Below are 22,603 nucleotides of genomic sequence, written 5' to 3'. Positions count from 1 at the left end.
ATATGTATATGAGATTGTTTTAAGTTGTTGTTCTCTTAATTTCAAGTTCATCTCCAGTGTCCTGCATTTGTCCCACCTCTTCTTATGATTTCTGATTTTCGTGGTATAATTGTGCATGGATGATTTCATATCTTAACTGTATATACACCTTTACTGGTGAGGCTTGTCATTTGTGGAGTTTTTGTTTCCTGTTGCTGTCTTGTCTTTTCTGCCTAGAGAAGTTCCTTTAGTATTTCTTGTAAGGCTGTTTCAGTGTTGCTGAATTCTCTCAGCTTTTGCTTATCTGTGACGGTTTTGATTTCTCCTTCTAGTCTGAATGAGAGCCTTGCTGGGTAAAGTAATTTTGGTTGGAGGTTTTTTCCTTTCATCACGTTAAGTATATCATGCCACTCCTTTCTGGCCTGCAGAGTTTCTGCTGAAAAATCTGGTGATAACCTTATCGGGGTTCCCTTGTATGTTATTTGTTTCTCTTCCCTAGCTGCTTTCAAGATTTTCTCTTTGTCTTTAATTTTGGTCAGTTTGGTTAATATGCATCTTTGGGTGTCCCTCCTTGGGTTTATTTAATATATGGTACTTGTTGTGCTTCCTGGATTTGAGTGAGTAGTTCTGTTCCCACGTTAGGGATGTTTTCAGCTGTTATCTCTTGAAACATGCTTTCTGCCCTCTTCTCTCTCTCTTCTCTTTCTGGCACCCCTATAATATGGATGTTGGTGCATTTAATGTTGTCCCAGAGTTCTCTGAGACTCTTTTCATTTGTTTTCAATCTTTCTTCTCTTTTCTGTTATGCATCCATAATTTCCACTAATCTGTTCTCCCCCTCACTTATTTGTTCTTCTGCCTCCTGTATTCTGCTGTTAGCTATTTCTAGTGAATTTTTTATTTCAGTTATTGTATTTTGCATCTCTTCTTTTTTAAGTTTTATATCTTGTATCTCTCTGGTCAGTGTTTCCTGTAAGTTATCCATCTTTGCCTCCAGTTTATTTCCAATGTCTTGCATCATCTTTAGCATTAACAATCTAAAGTCTTTTTCCTGGAGGCTGAGAATCTCCTCATTGCTTAGCTGATTTTCTGGGGTTTTTCCCTTCTCCCTCATCTGAGTTATAGCTCTCTGCCTTTTAATTTTTGTAGGTTTTTGGTGTGGTGACCTTTTTACAGATAATAGAGTTGTAGCCTCTCTGACTTCTGGTGTCTGCCCCCCTTGTGGCTGGATTTGGTATGGGGGTTTGGTGTAGGCTTCCTGATGGGAGGGGCTGATGCCTGCTCACTGGTAGGTGGAGCTGATTCTAATCCCTCTTGTAGGTGGGGCTTAGTCTCTGGATGGGATTAGAGGCAGCTGTGTGCCTGAGGGCTCTTTAGGTAGCCTGTTTACTGAGGGGTGGGGCTGTGATCCCTTCTGGATTGCTGTTTGCCCTGGGGCTTCTCAGTGCTGACTGTCAGGTGGGGCCATATTTTCCCCAAATGGCCATCTCCAGAGAAAGGCACACTGCTGAATATTCCTAAGAGCTTTGCTTTCAATGTCCATCCCTCACAACAAGCCACATTCAGTCCTGTTTTCCCAGGATGTCGTCCAAGAACTGCAGTCAGGTTTGACCCAGATTCCTATGGAGACTTTACTTTGTCCTGGGACCTAGTGTACGTGAAAGTCTGTCTGCGCCTTTTAAGAATGGGGTCTCCATTTTCCCCAGTGCCAAGGAGCTCCTGCGCACAAGCCCCACTGGCCTTCAATGCCAGATGCTCCAGAGCTCTTTCTCCCAGTGCCAGATCCCTACACATGGGAGTTTGATGTGGGGCTCAGAGCTCTCACACCTGTAGGTGAGTCTCTGTCAACCAGTTAGTTTCCAGTCTGTGGGGCTTCCCACCTGGGAGATATGGGGTTGTTTTGTGAAATCACCCCTCCTATCTCTTGATGTGGCCTCCTCTTTTTCTTCTGGTTTAGGATATCTTTTTTATGTTATCTGGTCCATTTGGGTGAAGATTGCTCAGCCTTTAGTTGTCAAAGCTGTAGTTTTTTTAAAATTTACTTTTATTGACACATAGTTAATTTACAATGTTGTATTATTTTCAGGTGTACAGCAAAGTGAATCAGTCATACATATAAACATGTCCATTCTTTTTTTCCCATGTATGTTATTGTAGACCATTGAGTAGACTTTCCTGAGGTATACAGTATGTTGTCATTAATCATCTATTTTATACAGTAGCATGTATGTGTTATTGCCACCCTCCTGGTTGTTTTGATTTAAAGAAATAATTTAACTTCTTACTTTTGTCATTTAAAAATATTTTATTGAATGCATACTTGTTTTATGTATTCATTAATATATTTTGTTATATTTATTTTTAATACTTTTGTCTTTTAATTTTTATATCAGAACAGAAAGGAAACACATTTAGCCAACACTTTTAGAATTATGTAGTGTTCTGTGTTTTTATCTGTTAACCTTTATCAATTTGTTTTAGACTTCTTGCTGTTGTCCTTTAGTGCACTTTCTTCTCAACTTGAGGAACTCACTTTAGCATTTCTTGTGAGGCAGGTTTAGTGGTGCTGAATTCCTTCAGCTTTTGTTTGTGTGAGAAAGCTTTTATCTCCTTTGTTAAAGATAATTTTCGCTAGGTATATTATTCTTGTTGGTTCTTTGGCTATTTTTGTTTTCTTTCAGCACATTGAATGTATCATTCCACTTGGTAGTGAACTGCAAGATTTATGCTGAAATCCACTGAATTTGACCAAAAATCCACAAATATTTATATGGGGGTTTTATAGTATAAGTTGCATTTGTCTTACTGCTTTCAAAATTCTCTTTGTCTTTGACTTCCAATAATTTGATTATAATATGATTGGAGTGGATTTCTTTGGAGTCATTTTATTATTTATCCTTTTTGTTTCCACTATCTGAATGTCCATTTCCCTCTACAGATTTAGGGATTTCTTAAGCCATTTTTTAAAAAGAAATCTCTCAGGTCATTTTTTAGTCTTTTTACTGTGAAATATCTCTAATCCATACATTGATACATCTGGTAGAGTTCAATAAGTCCATTTCTTCATTATTTTTCATTCATTTACTTATAGTTTATCAGATGAATAAAGTCAAATGATCTTCATTTTCCTTTTTCAGCCACACCCATGGCATATGGAAGTTATGGGCCAGGGATCGAACATGAGCTGCATCTGCAAATTAAGCCACATCTATTAAAATGGATCCTTAACCCACTGTTCTGGGATCAGCATCAAACTGGCACTACCTCAGAGACAATGCCAATTTTTTAACCTGCTGTGCCACAGTGGGAACTTCCCAAATAATCATGTTTTGAACTCCATTACCCTTTCTTTTGAGTGGTCCAGTCTGTTGTTGTAACCCTCTAATGAATATTTCAGTTCAGGTATTGTGTTCTTTAGTTACATGATTTCTGCTTCGTAGTCTTCAAAGATTTCTGTCTCTTGATTAAAATTCTCACTTTGTTCATGTATTATTCTCTGATTAACAGTGAACATGTTTATAGATTTTTCTCTGATAACCGTGAGCATGTTTATTAACTGAGTTAAGTTGAATTCTCTGTCAGGTAAATAATACATTTCCATTTCATTAGGGTTGTTTCATGGAGATATATGTTGTTCTTTTCTGGAAAATACTTGGAAGTGTCTTCGTTTTCCTTGACTCTCTGTGCTCATGTTTGAACATTGGACAAAATAGCCACCTGCCGCAATATTCATGGAATGTCCTCTACTGCAGAAGATTCACACCAATAAGCCTGGTCAGAGGCTGAGGAGCTCTCAATCCTTGTGTCAGTCAATCCATTTCCTTTGTTCTTATAGTTCCCAGGCTTCTGGTGAATGTCAGGTCCCTTTAGTGCTTTAAAACACACATTATTAAAACCAGTTCCTCAGGCAGCCCCCTGATAAGTTTCGATAAGTTTCATCATTGGATGCCCAGTGTACCTTTTTCCATAACTAAAGAGAAGCTTGTGGAAAGGGCTTTTCTACAGTGAATTCTTTGCTAAGACAGAGAGAGGGGCTATGGTGACTTTCAGTCCAAACTTCTAGATTTTCTTTCTCTCATCTCATGTAGCTTATAACCATGTCCAGTGTCCCCTTAGCTTTCTGAAGCAGGGATACAGAGCCAGTATTCTGGATGCTATCAGGTTAGATATTATGACAAAAAGATGTCTTGAATTTCCCTAACAACTGGAGTATGTCTGGCATCATGCATAAACTGAGTGAAAGGTCCTCTTAACAAATTTTTGAATTACTTACAAAGGGAATCTGTACATAAATTGTTTTTGAGTAAGTTGTTTTTATAGGAAAATAGAGAATAGGGATTCCTCTTCAGTCATCTAAATGAATATTAAATGGGAATTTATTAATTTAATTTTGGCTCTGCCTTGGAAGATATACAATCCCTACATTAAAAGAAAAACTTGAGTAGAATAATAAATCCCTAATGGACTAAAGCAGATTATGGTACAGGGAGTAAATGTCATCCCCTCAGTTCCCTATTATATGTTGAATGTTTCCCTGGGGAAGGGACTGAGTAAGCTTCTACCATGTTTATAACTGAGTGCATTATATAATTACACTCACATTCAATCTTCTATGACTTACCAAGGGGCAAAACTGATAACAGTAAAGAATGTTTATTTTTCTCTGCTGCTTGAATGGACTGAAAGTCATAATCAGAAATTATGATCTATAGTTCTGAAAGATTTTGAAGTCATATCAGAAATTAAGTGTGGGCTGCATTCTCTTAGAAACAAAATAACACAAGCTTCAGAACCTGAAATTACCCTTCAAAGACCACTGGGTAAAACAAATGATAAGGAAGCACCAGGGTTTTCTGGAAGAAGGAGGGTGAGTTTCTAAATTTCACTTATATTCATGTCCTCCTTGTTTGAGATGGAAGTCCAAGGATCTAAGATGTGACAATTTCTTTCTTGTTTTAGTATCCTGAGACTCAGGTAAAACAGATAGAACAATCCTTTCAAGGAGGGGGCTCAAAGGATGCATTATATCAGCCAGTAAATTCCCTCTTCAAGGGTGAAAATCTCTCTCATCTACAGTTAAGGCTTTTTCCTCTGTGATGTGGAGCAGTAAGGTAACCTGTCCCAGACTCTGGCCATTTAGATTTAGTTAAGAAACAGTCATCTTAGTTCTCCCCTTACTAGGTCTAATCTGTATTAGAGGCCAGTGCCAAGTTGGTAGGGTCTCAGCCTACAATTTTACTGGTGAGGGGAGGGTTGAAGTGATAAAGAAATGTTGAGATAAATGAAGGATTGTTTTAATATGGCCCAAATTTCTTCTCTCTCATTCTGTTTTTTTGTTTTGTAGTTGTTTTTTAACTGATTAGCCAAATTTTCACAGGGTAGCATTTCCCTTCCCCCTGTAGTCTAAGTTTTGGTGCTCTTTTCTACTTTGCTTACAAAGACCCTAATAAGCAAAGTCCATGTTGCTCAGTTTCATGAAAATGGTAACCCAATTCCATGAGTCCAGGCTGGTCTACTTTCAGATAGTACCAGCCCAAACACCACCCTTTTGATAGCGATATTGTGTGAAAATTATATTGACTTTTATGCATAAAATTTTCTCCTGTTGTCACAGATCCCCTTAGGGAAGAATGGCTCCTGGAAATGGATCTTTTGTGACTGAATTCATTCTCTTGGGATTAACAGACCAACCAGATCTTCAACTCCCCCTCTTCTTCCTGTTTCTAGTAATGTATGTGGTCACTGTGATGGGCAATTTGGGCTTGATAATCCTAATTGTACTAAATTCACACCTGCACACCCCCATGTACTTTTTCCTCTTCAACCTGTCTTTCATAGACCTATGTTATTCTTCTGTGTTTACACCCAAAATGCTGATTAACTTCATATCAAAGAAGAATATTATTTCTTACATTGGGTGCATGACCCAACTTTACTTTTTCAGTTTTTTCATCATTTCTGAATGCTATATGTTGACATCAATGGCCTATGATCGCTATGTGGCCATCTGTAACCCCCTGTTGTATAACATTGCCATGTCCCCTAAAGTGTGTTCCAGCCTTATGCTTGCTTCCTACTTGATGGCATTTTCTGGTGCCACTGCTCACACTGGGTGCATGCTGAGACTGACCTTCTGTGATGCAGACACCATCAACCATTATTTCTGTGACATCCCTCCTCTGCTCCAGCTCTCCTGCACAAGTACCTACATCAGTGAGCTGGAAGTTTTCATTGTGGTGGGCATCAACATCATTGTGCCCAGTCTCACCATCTCTGTCTCTTATGGTCTCATCCTCTTCAACATCCTGCACATCAGCTCCAGGAGAGGCAGATCAAAAGCGTTCAGCACCTGCAGTTCCCACATAATTGCTGTGTCTCTGTTTTTTGGATCAGGTGCATTTATGTATCTCAAGCCATCTTCTGCTGGGTCTATGGATGAAGGAAAAATCTCTTCTGTCTTTTACACCAATACGGTTCCTTTGCTCAACCCCTTAATTTATAGCTTGAGGAACAAAGATGTTAAACTTGCTATAAGAAAAATCCTGAGTGGGAGACAGATTTGATTTGAAACATTATATCTGTGTATGTGAGTTACAAGACAGTTTCTGTGTGTTTTATTTTAGTGATGCTCTTCTATATTTTTCCTAATATCTTTTTTTCCTTGTTACCTTGAAGAAATTTGAGGCATTCTGAATAATTTATTTTTATCTTTATATCTAAGTGTTCTTTTTTTCCTCACAATTTTCACAATATTATTTTTACCTTTTTCCTGCTTGGTAACAACATTAAATGGTAAACATACTATTTGTTTTCATTATAATTTTGAAATTATTTTTTCCTCTGGGAAAAAAGAAATAGTCTCCAAATAATGGAATTAGGTGACACTAGTGTGACAGCACATCACTATGTGTGTTTTTCATCTGTCACCTGCTACAAGAGTCTTGAACTGATACTCCTTTTCTGCTCATACTCCAGTTGGCAAGACTGTGTCTTCTATAAACATCAGTAATTGAAGTTTCAAAAAGACCATTAAATAAGAAATTCAGTGGGACTATTTTGCATCCATAAATGTTTAGCTCAAGCTTCTTTTGGCAAAGAATTTCAATCTTTACATTTGTAAGTCAAATGGACACATAGCAAACCATCAAAATATATGTTTGGCATGGCTGGGAAAGTGAAGTCAAGAGAGGTTAATGATTTAACTAAAATCACACAAGTTTATGAAGGAAAAAATACAAACTAAATTCTTAGCATTTTATTACGCTGCAATATATTTTGTACCATCTTGATTCCATTATTCTGTTTCAGTAATAATGGAATATGAGAAAACATTTCTGGTTGAAAGTTGACTCTACTTTGTTTGAGAATGATTCATGAATTTCTCTCAGGTTGGATTTTTTGGGGGGATGGGGTTGGGAATGGGGCTGTCCCCATGGCATGTGGAAGTTCCCAGGCCAGAGATCAAATTCCTGACACAGCAGTGACTTAGGCCCCTGTAGTGACAAAGCTGGATCCTTAATCTGCTGTGCTACAAAGGAATGTCTGCTTTTTTTTGTTCTTTTTTTTTTTTTTTTTAAGGAAAATGGTTTAATTGGGGGGAGAGGCAGAAAGAGAAAACCGTTTTGGCCTGTATATTGTAGATCTGATTGCTGAAATAGGAAAATTACTAAAAAGCTGTATTTGGAATGTTTGCAAGTGTTTGTGCCTGAGAGAACAGAGAAAGATACTCAGAAACCTGTTATGATGTCAGGACCGAAGGAGGCATATGGTCAATGAATAAGATGTCCCCGTGTGGGGAGTGGTCTTGAGACTTAGGAACTACATTTCATTATGAAGTTATTTCCTATTTTGCAGAGTACTGTAAACATATTTCACTGTTCATAGATCCTTGATAAAACTACTTTGATAATGACCACACCTTAGTAGTGTTTTGGAGAATGAAGGTGGAAGAGCTGTGGCCTCATCTGGGAAACTAGGTAGAGAGACAGCATCAGTACAGGACATAAATAGTGAGGACTAATAGACTCAAGGAAGGAAGAAGTTATTTACACAGAAAAGTGTTGGTTAATGAAAACCTCTGCCTATGACTCACTCTTCATGGGAGTCCCTGGAAGTTCTGCAAGGATCATAGGATTTCTCTGGATAGGATGAAAGCTTAAGTTATTTAATGTTAAAAGTGTTAATCCAGCAAGGCTGGCTAACCTATGAACAACTAAATTACTCCTATTTTTGTTGACTTCCACATGCTACATCCATATGGATTTTTAGGTATACACACATAAAATTATAGCTGGAGAATGATGTAAATGTGAAAAAAATATTTGATGAATAATCCAAATTGAACTGAAGGATATTGGCTTATTTTTAAGGCCAAAAATACTCCTTAGAATGCTTTTTATTATGTATTAATGACAATGTAAATCTTTTTAAAGCTATTTTAAATAATACTATTTAATACTTCCCTGAATCTCCAGTCAGTATTTATGTATTTTGAAATTTGATGAAGCTGGTTTTTGACTTGTTTGTTTTCAGCTGTTTGGTACAGATAAATCCTTGAGTCATGGTTATGAGTGAGCACTTATATTTCATCCCTTGACCACAATATGACCATGATTGATTTTTCCCTTCACAAGTTCTGTTCTTTATATAGCTGTTCATGGCTAGGGTTCTTTTCTGTTTGTTTTTCTAAACTAGTGCTCTTTTCTGTAAACTTATTTTCCTAATGGAAAGCAATATGTATCTAAACAAGTAAATGTATCTGAGCCATTTGGGAAACCTTTGTAGACACTGCAGAGCTGCATCCACTCTTTTATGTATTTTTAATGATTTGTTAAAGCTGTTCACTAATCTTTCATTTCATGAGCCTCAACATTAAATGTGTTCAACTTCACTAAATAACTAGTTTTTAAAATTAATAATTTATATCTTTGACTAATTTGAAAAAACAAGTGTAAATACAGTTTGTAATAATTAAGGGTGGTAACATTTAAATAGAGGGCAATTTTCTACTTAACTTTTTAAGTTAAGCAGCTTAAGCACTTTTTAGTTAGCTATAGAACTATGCATCTTTCTTCTTGGACTTCTTTTAAGGAGAGAGGAGTCAAGTCAGTGTATTTTCCATGCACAAAATAGTTATTATTAGTAGTTTTTGCTTTTTTGTATTATGTGAATGGCACTGACAGGCTTCTAGGGAAGGTGTGTTTTTGTTGATAGTGTCACAGCTGAAAGTCAACCTGGACAGTCATGGGTTTCTCCTGTACCCTTCTTCTAGGACTGGGCATTTTCTTAGTTGATGTGAAAGCCTCAGGTCTCTAGCATTAACAGAAAATGATTCTCTTACTTCACTACCAAAAAGAAATATCTCTGATCACATCCTGAATTTGCTTAATATAAGATGATGGATGTTCACTGAACTTATTGTGGTAGTAATTTTAATATTTATGTAAGTCAAACCATTAGCTATAAAGTTATATAGAGCTGTATGTCGATTATATCTCAATACAGCTAAAAGGAAAATAATGTCAAAATATGGAAAAATGATTTTCTTTATATTCTGGTTTTTCTTTTTTTGTTTTTTGTTTTTTTTTTTCGGCTGGGCCCCTGGCATGTGGAAGTTCTCGGGCCTGGAATTTTTAATGTATTCTGGTAACTAGATACATATCAGATATATTATTTCTTCCGTTCTGTGGGTCTTGTATTCATTCTCTTGATGATGTCTTTTGAACCTAGAATATTTTTAATGTGGTGATGCCTGAATCATCCTATTTTTGTTGTTGTTGTTTGTGCTTTATGCATCCTATCTAAGAAACCAAGTCTATCCCAAGGTCACAGATTTACTATGATGTTTTCTTCTTAAAACTTAACGATATTACTTTTCACATATATATCTAAGGTTTTTTTAAGTTAATTTTGTTTATTTTGTGAGTGAGGGTTCCAAATTCATTTCTTAGAAATTGAGTTCTAATTGTTTCATCACTATTTGTTGAAAAGACAATTCTTTCCATCACATAGTTTTGGCGTTCTTGCGGAAAATCAGGTTACAAGAAATGTGATGGTGTATTTTTGGACTCTCAAGTATATTTTATTGAAATATATGTGACATATGTTAATACATAAATTCTCATGTGATTAAATGCAGCCAGCCTATGACTATGCTCCAGCTCTTTTGTTTCCTTTCATGTCATTTTTATGAATTCTCTACTATGTTTGTGCCATTCTTTTTAAGGCTTTTAATTTCCTTTAGTTTACAGTTAAAAGCAAGGGTGGGCATGATAACGTAATGCTTTCAAGCTACTATTCTCATCATCTGTGGTTACCAAGAACAATAAGCTAGGAGATGGAGAGGAAAAAGGAAGAGTAGCTGTCTCCTCAACTACCTTTTGAAATAAACTCTGCTTCCTTTTTTTTTTTTTTTTTTTTGTATTTTGCCATTTCTTGGGCCGCTCCCAAGGCATTTGGAGGTTCCCAGGCTAGGGGTCGAATCAGAGCTGTAGCCACTGGCCTATGCCAGAGCCACAGCAACACGGGATCCGAGCCGCGTCTGCAACCTACACCACAGCTCACAACAATGCTGGATCCTTAACCCACTGAGCAATGCCAGGGACCGAACCCACAACCTCATGGTTCCTAGTCGGATTCGTTAACCACCGAGCCATGATGGGAACCCCAAACTCCGCTTCCCTTAACTTTTAACATTCCTCTAAAGAACTCAAATGGTTCTCACAGTGGGATAAGAGGGAAGTGAAAGGAAAGTGCAAAGTAATTACCAACTTATTCTCACGCAGATTTACAATTTAAAATATGTTCTGTAATATAAAAAATTAGACATATGTTTCAAGGATTGTAACTTGATTTTCAAATCTTAAAGAGCATTTACTTGGGAAATTCCCTGGAGCAGTTTTTTTTTTTTTTTAATAATTCAAATATTGTCTGACTTAAAATTTTCTATCAAAGGGAGCTGTTTACTTCATTTATCATGAAAACATTTCCAAATGTTTCTGAAACATTTTCAAGTGATAAAATTCCTTTTCTCATGTGGTCTTTGTGAGCTTCCACTATGAAATTCCATGTCCAGGACCAGAAAGTGCAGAAGGTGATGGTGCAACCCATCAACCTCATCTTCAGATACTTACAAAATAGATATCAGATTTAGGTGTGGCTTTATGAGCAAGTGAATATGCAGTAGAGGGCCGAATCATTGGTTTTGATGCATATATGAACCTTGTATTAGATGATGCAGAAGAGATCGATTCTAAAGTAAAATAACTGTGTTAGACCATGCTAAAAGGATATACTATTACTCTGTCCAAAGTGTCTCCAACTAGAAATGATCAATGAAGTGAGAAATTGTTGAGAAGGCAATACAGTTTTTTCAGGTATCCTTTGCTGGAAGTGTAGTTCTAAATCATGTATTCATATTGTTTTGATCATTCTGTGTTATTACCAGTAGACAACAAATGGGGTTGTTTTAATTAAGAAAAATATCCCCTTCTCTCATAGGAACCTGCTTGGACAAAATAACTCTTTTGCTTAGTTCTTAGGGAGAGTTAACAGTTTAATTTTCCATATTATAAAAGTTTTGATATAAAATTCTTACTGTTAAGATAGATGAAATTTATAAGAAGACTTTCCCCTAAAAACACAGTGTTCCCTTTCTTCTCTATCATGTGTTATATTCTACACTGTTTAGAGAATTTATGATTTAAAAAATCCCAGAGGCAGCACTATTTTCCTATAAGTGGGTCATTGATAAGATAGTTCATACCCCAAATTAGGGTAAACTTCTCTTCCAATAATGCATGTACTGTTACATTGTGGGATTTTCTAGGACACATTTCTGAGTTCTATTTCCACTCTTTTGATGTATTCAGAAATTTCCAGCTGTGGCAGTGTTTGAGGAGATGAAAGACCACTCAGACATTGCCACTTGGTTCTGAAACTGAGCATTTCAGGGCATGCAAACTGAGCACTGATCATATAAGTCACGGATTGTCTGGTCCTCTTTCTGCTTCTTAATCTTTACATAGGGTCTCAAAAACACAGTCAGATTAATCAGGCTTTAATACTTAAAAGCTTCCACTGGAATCTTTATTGTGTATAATCAGACTTTCTTTGAGATGGAGAGCCTCCTGGTACAAGGATACCCCTGAATATAATTTGATGTCTCTTTTTTAATGTCATAGACATTTGTGAAATTTCCATGGTTTACTTCTAACATCAATTCATATAATAATTTTCTCTTTGCCTTGGTTCTTTTTCAAAATGCTACATCATGTATATATACGTTTTCTCACCAAATTTATTTAGACCACTAGTTTAAAGTATTATACAGTATATTGAAAAGATTCTAAACGAAATATATAGAGAGCTAAAAAGTTTCAAAGGAAAGTGAAATTAAAGTTTCAAATGGCATAATCTTAATTTTGCTTCATCAGAAATTCGTTGCCTAGTGGTCTCTTCCATCTCTTTGAGGACTCGTCAAAGAAAAAAATTGCAGAATTGTGGTGGTACAAGTCATTGTTTGTGTGTGAAAGCACTCCTTTATTTGAAGAGTTTAAGGACTTTTTTTTGATAGTTTGATGCTTTCTACTAATTAAAGAACCCTCTTATATTATACAATAATGTTATTTCCCCTCCTTTCATTAAATATAAATAGTATGTGTCAATGTAGAATCATATATGTTTATTTTTCACACACAAACACACTTGTACACTTCTTTTTTTAAATTTTATTTTCCCACTGTAGAGCAAGGGGATCAAGTTATCCTTACATGTATACATTACATTTTTTCCCCACCCTTTGTTCTGTTGCAACATGAGTATCTAGACAAAGTTCTCAATGCTACTCAGCAGGATCTCCTTGTAAATCTATTCTAAGTTGTGTTTTATAAGCCCAAGCTCCCGATCCCTCCCCCTCCCTCCCCCTCCCATCAAGCAGCCACAAGTCTTTTCTACAAGTCCATGATTTTCTTTTCTGAGGAGATGTTCATTTGTGCTGGATATTAGATTCCACTTATAAGTGATATCATATGGTATTTGTCTTTGTCTTTCTGGCTCATTTCACTCAGTATGAGATTCTCTAGTTCCATCCATGTTGCTGCAAATGGCATTATGTCATTCTTTTTTATGGCTGAGTAGTATTCCATTGTGTATATATACCACCTCTTCCGAATCCACTCATCTGTCGATGGACATTTGGGTTGTTTCCATGTCCTGGCTCTTGTGAATAGTGCTGCAATGAACATGTGGGTGCACGTGTCTCTTTTAAGTAGAGTTTTGTCCGGATAGATGCCCAAGAGTGGGATTGTGGGGTCATATGGTACTGGTATCAAAACAGACAGACAGACCAATGGAACAGAATAGAGAACCCAGAAATAAACCCTGATACCTTTGGTCAATTAATCTTTGACAAGAGAGGCAACAACATAAAATGGGAAAAAGAAAGTCTATTCAGCAAGCATTGCTGGGAAACCTGGACAGCTGCATGCAAAGCAATGAAACTAGAACACACCCTCACATCATGCACAAAAATAAACTCCAAATGGCTGAAAGTCTTAAATATATGACAGGACACCATCAAACTCCTAGAAGAGAACATAGGCAAAACACTCTCTGACATCAACCTCACGAATATTTTCTCAGGTCAGTCTCCCAAAGCAATAGAAATAAGAGCAAAAATAAACCCATGGGACCTAATCAACTGAAAAGCTTTTGCACAGCCAAGGAAACCAAAAAGAAAACAAAAAGAAAACTTACAGAATGGGAGAAAATAGTTTCAAATGATGCAACCGACAAGGGCTTAATCTCTAGAATACATAAGCAACTTATACAACCCAACAGCAAAAAGTCAATCAACCAATGGAAAAATGGGCAAAAGACCCTAATAGACATTTCTCCAAAGAAAATATACAGATGGCCAGCAAACACATGAAAAAATGCTCAACATCGCTGATTATAAGAGAAATGCAAATCAAAACTACCATGAGATATCACCTCACACCAGTCAGAATGGCCATCATTAATAAATCCACAAATAACAAGTGCTGGAGGGGCTGTGGAGAAAAGGGAACCCTCCTACACTGTTGGTGGGAATGTAAACTGGTACAGCCACTATGGAGAACAGTTTGGAGATACCTTAGAAATCTATACATAGAACTTCCATATGACCCCACACTTGTATACTTCTAAAATGGATTGAACCTCCCAAGGCAATTGAGTGATCTCTGAAATGTAAATAATACCCTCAAACAGTATTTTTTGTTTTAGATAAGGCTAAATGTTTTTACATTGCTTGATGTGTGTAAAATACTTCAGTCAGGAGTTCCTGTTGTAGCGCAGGGGAAGCAAATCCGACTAGGAACCATGAGGTTGCAGGTCAATCCCTCACCTTGCTTAGTGGGTTAAGGATCCGGCATTGCCAGGAGCTGTAGTGTAGGTTGCAGATGTGGCTCATATCTGGTGTTTTGTGGCTCTGGCATAGGCCAGTGGCCACAGCTCTGATTCGACCCCTAGCCTGGAAACCTCCATATGTTGCAGGTGTGGCCCTAAAAAGACAAAAGGAAAAAAAAACAAAAAAACAAAAAAAAACCTTCAGTCAATCAAAATGGTACTTTCATGGCTTCTTATCAAAGATAAATCTGGTTCAACTATTTCATTATTTTTAACCAAGATGTAATCATAGTTTGGATAATTATATTTTTATTGCACAGCTTCAATTTTAAAGTAGGTAATGGAGAACAATTGAAAGTTCTTGACCTAGGGAGAAACAAAGCTGAGCTTTCAGACTTAGTCTGGCATTGGTGTTCATGTCTAAATAAGAGGAGATGAAAATGCTGGAATAGTAGTTAGGAGCCACTGGTGTCAACACTACAGTAGTTTAGTTTAAACGTAAAAAGTCAGAAGTTGGGTGATGATTGAGTGATATGGATGGAAGTCATGGTGATTGTAGATGCTATGGTTTAGTATAAGAGCAACACTGAATATATTCTGGAGGCTCGTAGACAAATACAGCTTGACTTTTCTAATATTTATTGACAATAAATACATGAGAAAATGTTCAACATCAATAATTATTAGAGAAATGAAAATTGAAACTACAATGAGGTCCCTCACACTGGTCAGAATGGCTATCATTAACAAGTCAACAAATAAGAAATATTAGAGAGGGTATAGAAAGAAGGGAGCCCTCCTTCACTGTTGGTGGGAATGTAGATTTGTGCAACAATTATGAAAAACAGTAGGGAAGTACCTCAGAAAACAAAATATAGAACTAGCATATGATCCAGCAATATTACTCCTGGGCATATATCTGGACAGAACATTCATTCAAAAAGATACATGCATCCCTACGTTTATCACAGCACTGTTTGCAATAGCCAAAACATGGAAACAGCCTAAATGTCCAGCAACAGATGAATGGGTTAAGAAGATGTGGAGCATATATATGATGGAATACTACTTAGCCATAAAAAGGACAAATACTGTCATTTGCAGCAACTTGGATGCAACTAGAGATTCTCATAATAAGTGCAGTAAGACAAAAAGAGAAATACAAAAACCATATGATGTCATTTATATGTGGAATCTAAAAAGTGTCACAAATAAACCTATATACAAGACAGAAACAGACTCACAGACAAAGAGAACAGACTTGTGATTGCCAAGGGACAGTGGAGAGGGAGTGTGATGGATGGGGAGTTTGAGGCTAGTATTTGCAAACCATTACATTTAGAATGGATTAGCAATGAGGTCCTACTGTACAGCACAGGGAACTATATATAATGTATTGGATTAGAATATGATGGAAGAATATATTTAAAAAAAGAATGTATATGTGTGTGTGTGTGCATGCTGGGTCACTTTACTATACAGCAGAAATGGAACTGCTATAATAAAAATTAAAACAAATTATTGAATTCCTTCCATTTACTCTGCAGTGTTCTTAGATCCAGGAGAAAAAGAGTAAACAACATAAAATTACAGTTTATAGAGAAGTACAGAAAGTCTGATGAGCGTTATGATGGAGAGTCTATCAGAATTTATGAGACTATAAATAATGACAGCCAACATTCATTGCTATTCACCACATACGAGGCACTGTCCCAAACATCGTGCTTAGGGTTTTTTTTTTCACTAACACTACAGCCCAACGAAAATATGCTATTTTTACTGTTCCTATTATTTGTAGTTTGTTTTTTGTTTTGGTCTTTTTCTCATTTTAGGGCTGCTGCACCCAAGGCATATGGAGGTTCCCAGGCTAGGAATCCAATCGGAACTGTAGCTGCCAGCCTATACCACAACTCACAGCAACGCTGGATCCTTAACCCAGTGAGCAAGGCCAGGGATCGAACCTATATCCTCATGGATGCTAGTCGTGTTCGTTAACCGCTGAGCCACGATGGGAACTCCTTTACTGTTCCTATTATAGAAAGATAAACAAGAGATTTAGTAACTTGCCAAAGTGTTATGGTTTGTCAGAGTGAAATTAGGAACATAAAATTCACAACTCTTTAACTCCGTAGACCCTAATCTTTTCTATGATAAAAAGAAATTGATAAGCTCAGTTACTGAAACGTTACATTAAATGACCCAGGAGGAGAGTCAGGTAGAAATTTCCAGTAAATGTTTAAAAGCATAAACTATAGAAGGAATATAAACTATTGCAAATTAGGAATTCCTGTCATGGTGCAGTGGAAACGAATATGACTAGGAATCATGAGGTTGTGGGTTCGATCCCTGGCTTGCTCAGTGGATTGAGGATCTGGAGTTGCCGTGAGCTGTGGTGTAGGTCACAGACACAGCTCAGATCTGGTGTTGCTGTGGCTCTGGTGTAGGCTGGTGGCTGCAGCTCCAATTTGACCCATGGCCTGAAAACTTCAATATGCTGCAGGTGTGCCCCCCCCAAAAATATATTGCAAATTATTTCAGAGATATCCTATAGAGAAAACAATGAAAAGGAACCACTGAAACCTTTGGAAAATATTGGGAAAATTAAAAAAAAAAAAAAAGAAATAAGAAAGCCTGGAATTAGGGCCTTTGCAGAAAATATGTCTATTTAGAAAATGGGAATAAAGGAGTTCCCGTCATGGCGCAGTGGTTAACGAATCTGACTAGGAACCATAAGGTTGCGGGTTCGGTCCCTGCCCTTGCTCAGTGGGTTAACGATTCGGCGTTGCCGTGAGCTCTGGTGTAGGTTGCAGACGCGGCTCGGATCCCGTGTTGCTGTGGCTCTGGTGTAGGCCGGTGGCTACAGCTCCAATTAGACCCCTAGCCTGGGAATCTCCATATGCCGCGAGAGCAGCAGAAGAAATAGCGAAAAGACAAAAAAAAAAAAAAAAAGAAAATGGGAATAAAGAAGGAATGATAAATATAATAGGTTTCCCTTTGGGGGTGTAGGTAATGAGGAGATTGGAATTTACTTTGGATCTATGCTGAGGGATGTAAAATCCCTAGAGTAAAGTGAAGAAGAGTAAATATTGAGTCCCTGAAGGACTAAAGACAGGTCATGATCCAGGATATGTAATCTGCTTATCCCCTTTTTATACATACAGTCTAGTCCCTGCGGAAAAGACATAGCAAGCTTCTACCGTCTTTTTAATGAAATGTGTTATATATATATCATTACACTCACATTAAATCTTCTATGTCTAATCTAGTAGCAACTGTGATAATAAAAGCTTTCATTTTTCTCTGCAGTTTGAAAGGGATGAAAACAATTATCAGAAATTATAGTAGTTGAGCAAGATTTCCAAGGCTTATGTGAATCTAAGTTTTGGACTTTTGCCCTTAGAGTCAAAGGAATCAAGACTCAAGAACCAGAAATTACCTTTCCAGGACCAAGGGGATAAAGACCAAGGATAAGGGAGCCAGCCTTGAGGTTTCCTGAGATAAGGAAGGTGCATCTCTGAATTCAATTTAAAATACTGTATTCCATGTTTTGAGATGAAAGTCCGGGAACCGAATACATGCCATTTTTTCCCATTATGTATGGTTTTGTGACTCAAGTGAAGCTGATGGAAGAATCTGTTCAAGGAGGGTGGTCAGAGAATGTTCAGAGACATGAGGGGGCTCAAAATATGTCAGTCAGAAAGTTTTTTCTAAGTAGGTGGAACTCTCACTCTTCTAAATTTATGGGTTTTACTCTGTGACAGAAGGAGAAACTTTATCCTAAATTTTGGTCCCCTCATCTTAGATCAGAAACAGTGTTCTTGGTACCTACTGCAGCAAGTCTAATCTGCATTAGAGATCAGCACCTGGTTGCTAGGGTCACTGCTTCCAATTTTGCTGGTATGTGAAGCACTCAAGTGAATAAGAAATATTTAGGTGAAAGTAACACAATTCTGTCCTACCCTTCCCCCTTGTTTTTTTTTTTTTTTTTTTTAGTAGTTATATTTGCATACGGCAGCACTCTCCTTCCCTTTGCAGGCTAAGTTTGTGATGTCCTTTGCTATATTTAGCTTACAAAGGCTCTAATAAAAGGAAAGTCCTTGTCAGTCTGTATAATGAAAATGGTAAAGTAGATTCTTTGGGTACAGGTTGGACTAGTCACAGGTATTGCCATTGTATACACTGTTTTGTAGGATGAGATACTAGGAGAAGAACTGAGTTGTTTTCTAATGTAACCCTTTTGTCCTCTGTCCACAGATTTCCTTAGGGAAGAATGACTTCTGGAAATAGGTCTTTTGTGACTGAATTCATTCTCTTGGGATTAACAGACCAACCAGATCTTCAACTCCCCCTCTTCTTCCTGTTTCTAGTAATGTATGTGGTCACTGTGATGGGCAATTTGGGCTTGATAATCCTAATTGTACTAAATTCACACCTGCACACCCCCATGTACTTTTTCCTCTTCAACCTGTCTTTCATAGACCTATGTTATTCTTCTGTGTTTACACCCAAAATGCTGATTAACTTCATATCAAAGAAGAATATTATTTCTTACATTGGGTGCATGACCCAACTTTACTTTTTCAGTTTTTTTTCCATTTCAGAGTGCTATGTGCTGACATCAATGGCCTATGATCGCTATGTGGCCATCTGTAACCCCCTGTTGTATAACATTGCCATGTCCCCTAAAGTGTGTTCCAGCCTTATGCTTGCTTCCTACTTGATGGCATTTTCTGGTGCCACTGCTCACACTGGGTGCATGCTGAGACTGACCTTCTGTGATGCAGACACCATCAACCATTATTTCTGTGACATCCCTCCTCTGCTCCAGCTCTCCTGCACAAGTACCTACATCAGTGAGCTGGAAGTTTTCATTGTGGTGGGCATCAACATCATTGTGCCCAGTCTCACCATCTCTGTCTCTTATGGTCTCATCCTCTTCAACATCCTGCACATCAGCTCCAGGAGAGGCAGATCAAAAGCGTTCAGCACCTGCAGTTCCCACATAATTGCTGTGTCTCTGTTTTTTGGATCAGGTGCATTTATGTATCTCAAGCCATCTTCTGCTGGGTCTATGGATGAAGGAAAAATCTCTTCTGTCTTTTACACCAATACGGTTCCTTTGCTCAACCCCTTAATTTATAGCTTGAGGAACAAAGATGTTAAACTTGCTATAAGAAAAACCCTGAGTGGGAGAAGTTCTGATTAGAAACAGTATCTCTATGAGCATGAATTATAGGACACTGAGATTCTGAGTGTTTAATTTTAGTGACAGCCTTCCATATTTTTTCCTCATATCTTTTTATTTCTAGTATCTTAAAGATTTGAGTCCTCTCTGAATAATTTATTTCTGTCTTTATTTCTATGTATTCTTTCCCCCCCACTATTTTCACAATATCATCTCCTCTTTTTTCCTGCTTACTAATAAAATTAAATAGTAAATATATTATTTATTTTCATTATAATTTTGAAATTATTTTTTCCTCTGGAAAAATGAGAAATAGTCTCCAAATAATGGAAGTAGGTAACACTAGAGTGACTATATATCACTAGGGGTGGTATCTGTCATCTGCTTTAAGAGGATGGAATGGATACTCTGTTTCTACTCATGTTTCAATACTCCACTTGGCAGAACTATGTCTTCTTTTTAAAAAATTAAAGTATAGTTGATTTATAATGTTGTGCCAATCTCTGCTGTACAACAAAGTGGTATGTATATGTCATATCATGTATATATATATTCTTTTTCTCAACTTATCGTCCATAATGTTTTATCCAGAGAAATTGGATATAGTTCCCTGTACCTGTTTGTTTATTCATTCCAAACATAATGGTGAAGTTTCAATAAGACCATCAAGGATAATCCATTTTGCATCTGTAAATATTTGGCATTCAGCTTCTTTTGGCATAGTTTTAGTTTTATTTTTGTCTTTTTTTTGTTGTTAGGGCTGCACTCTTGGCTTATGGAAGTTCTCAGGCTAGAGGTTGAATTGGAGCTATAGCCGCCAGCTATACCACAGCCACAGCAACTCAAGATCTGAGCCACATCTGCAATTTACACCACAGCTCATGGCAATGCTGGATCCTTAACCCACTGAGGGAGGCCAGGGATTGAACCTGTGTCTTCATGGATGCTAATCAGATTCATTTCTGCCGAGCCATGATGGGAACTCCAGAGTTTTATTTCTTACCTTTCTAAATCAAATTGATACACAGCAGATCATCAAAATACATGTTTTGCATGGATGTGAAAGTGAACCAAGATTGGTTAATGATTTATGTAAAGTCATACAGTTTTATAAAGAAAACTATAGACTGAATTCTCAGCTTTTTGATTTCAAGTCTATTACTCTTTAGTATACATTGTACCCTCTTGATTCTATTATCCTGTTTCAGTAAGCATTGAATATGAGAAAACTTTTCTGATTGAAGGTTGACTCTACTTTGTTCCAGAATGACTTATGAATTTCTCTCAGGATAGTGTTTTTTTTTTTTTTTTTTTTTGTGGGGTGGGAGGTAGGTGGGCACTGTTCCTAAAGAATGTTAAAGATCCCAAGACAGAGATCAAACTCTTGGCATAGCAGTGACTTGATCCCCTGCAGTGACAAAGCTGGATGCTTAACCTGTTGTGCTGCAAGGGAACCTAGGTAATTTCTTCTCCTTCTCCTTCTCCTTCTCCTTCTCCTTCTTCTTCTTCTTCTTCTTTTAAAAAGTAAAATGGTTTGATTTTTTTTTTTTTGTCACAAAGAGAAAACCTCTTGGGCTTGTATATTATAGAGATGATTGCTGAAATAGGAAAATTACTAAAAAGCTGTATTTGGAATGTTTGCAAGTGTTTGTACTTGAGAGTACAGAGAGAGAAAGATACTCAGAAACCTGTTATGATGTCAGGACCGAAGGAGGCATATGGTCAATGAATAAGATGTCCCCGTGTGGGGAGTGGTCTTGAGACGTAGGAACTACATTTCATTATGAAGTTATTTCCTATTTTGCAGAGTACTGTAAACATATTTCACTGTTCATAGATCCTTGATAAAACTACTTTGATAATGACCACACCTTAGTAGTGTTTTGGAGAATGAAGGTGGAAGAGCTGTGGCCTCATCTGGGAAACTAGGTAGAGAGACAGCATCAGTACAGGACATAAATAGTGAGGACTAATAGACTCAAGGAAGGAAGAAGTTATTTACACAGAAAAGTGTTGGTTAATGAAAACCTCTGCCTATGACTCACTCTTCATGGGAGTCCCTGGAAGTTCTGCAAGGATCATAGGATTTCTCTGGATAGGATGAAAGCTTAAGCTATTTAATATTAAAAAATTGGAGTTCCTGTTGTAGCTCAGCTTTTAACAAACTTGACTAGTATCCATGAGGACGTGGTTCAATCCCTGGCCTCCCACAATGGGTTAAGCATCTGGCACTGCCATGAGCTGTGGTATAGGTCACAGACGCAGCTCAGATCTGGCATTGCTGTGGCCATGGCGTAGGCTGGTGGCTATAGCTCCTATTTGACCCCTAGCCTAGGAAATTCCATATGCCACGGGCACGGGCCTATAAAAAAAAAAGTTAAAAATGTTAAACCAATATGGCTGTAAGACATATAAATAACTCAATAACTTCTATTCTTGTTGGCTTCCTTATACTACATCCATGTAGATTTTTAGATTAAAAAAAATCAAATTGCCGCTGGGAGGAGGATGACAGCATGAAAAAAATTTTGGTTAATAAACCAAATTGTGATAAAAGTTGTGGATTATTTTTAAGGCAGAATATTGTACTTAAAAAATCTTTAATATGATATGTCAGTAATAATGTAAATATTTTCTAAGATACTTTTAATAATATTCATTATTTAACACTTTCCTTAATCTTCAATCAGTATTTATGTACTTGATATTTGATGAAGCTGGTTTTTGATATTCTTTTTAGATGTTCAGCATGGCTAAATCCTCCACTAATGGTTTTAAGTGAGAACTCATATTTCATCCCATGATCACAATACAAATATTTTTGATTTTTTTAATTGTTATTTTCCCAATACATGGATTTTTCCCTTAACAAATTCTATTTATGTAAGAGCTCATCTTGGCTGGGGTTCTTTTTGTTTGTTTCTCTAAACTATTGTTCCGTTCTATAGTTTTTTTTCCTTATGGAAACTAATGTGTATCTAAACAAGTGAATGTATCTGAGCCATTTAGAAACCTTTGTAGACACTGCCGAGCTGCAGCCACACTGTTATG

At 37.1% G+C, this 22,603-nt stretch overlaps 2 protein-coding genes across 2 annotated transcripts; both read left to right on the top strand.

The window, feature by feature from the left end:
• Positions 1 to 567: 567 nt before the first annotated feature.
• Positions 568 to 6,542, top strand: LOC125110990 (olfactory receptor 8B3-like). The gene is made up of 2 exons (XM_047752707.1): positions 568 to 576; positions 5,604 to 6,542. The coding sequence occupies exons 1-2, from the start codon at positions 568 to 570 to the stop codon at positions 6,540 to 6,542; spliced, it is 948 nt and encodes a 315-aa protein (XP_047608663.1).
• An 8,362-nt stretch (positions 6,543 to 14,904) lies between these two features.
• Positions 14,905 to 19,573, top strand: LOC125112129 (olfactory receptor 8B3-like). Its single transcript, XM_047754370.1, has 2 exons — positions 14,905 to 14,916; positions 18,632 to 19,573. The coding sequence occupies exons 1-2, from the start codon at positions 14,905 to 14,907 to the stop codon at positions 19,571 to 19,573; spliced, it is 954 nt and encodes a 317-aa protein (XP_047610326.1).
• Positions 19,574 to 22,603: the final 3,030 nt, after the last annotated feature.

The sequence above is a fragment of the Phacochoerus africanus genome, chromosome 11, assembly GCF_016906955.1.
Source record: "Phacochoerus africanus isolate WHEZ1 chromosome 11, ROS_Pafr_v1, whole genome shotgun sequence".
NCBI lineage: Eukaryota > Metazoa > Chordata > Mammalia > Artiodactyla > Suidae > Phacochoerus > Phacochoerus africanus.
This window is presented reverse-complemented; position numbering and strand designations above follow the sequence as displayed.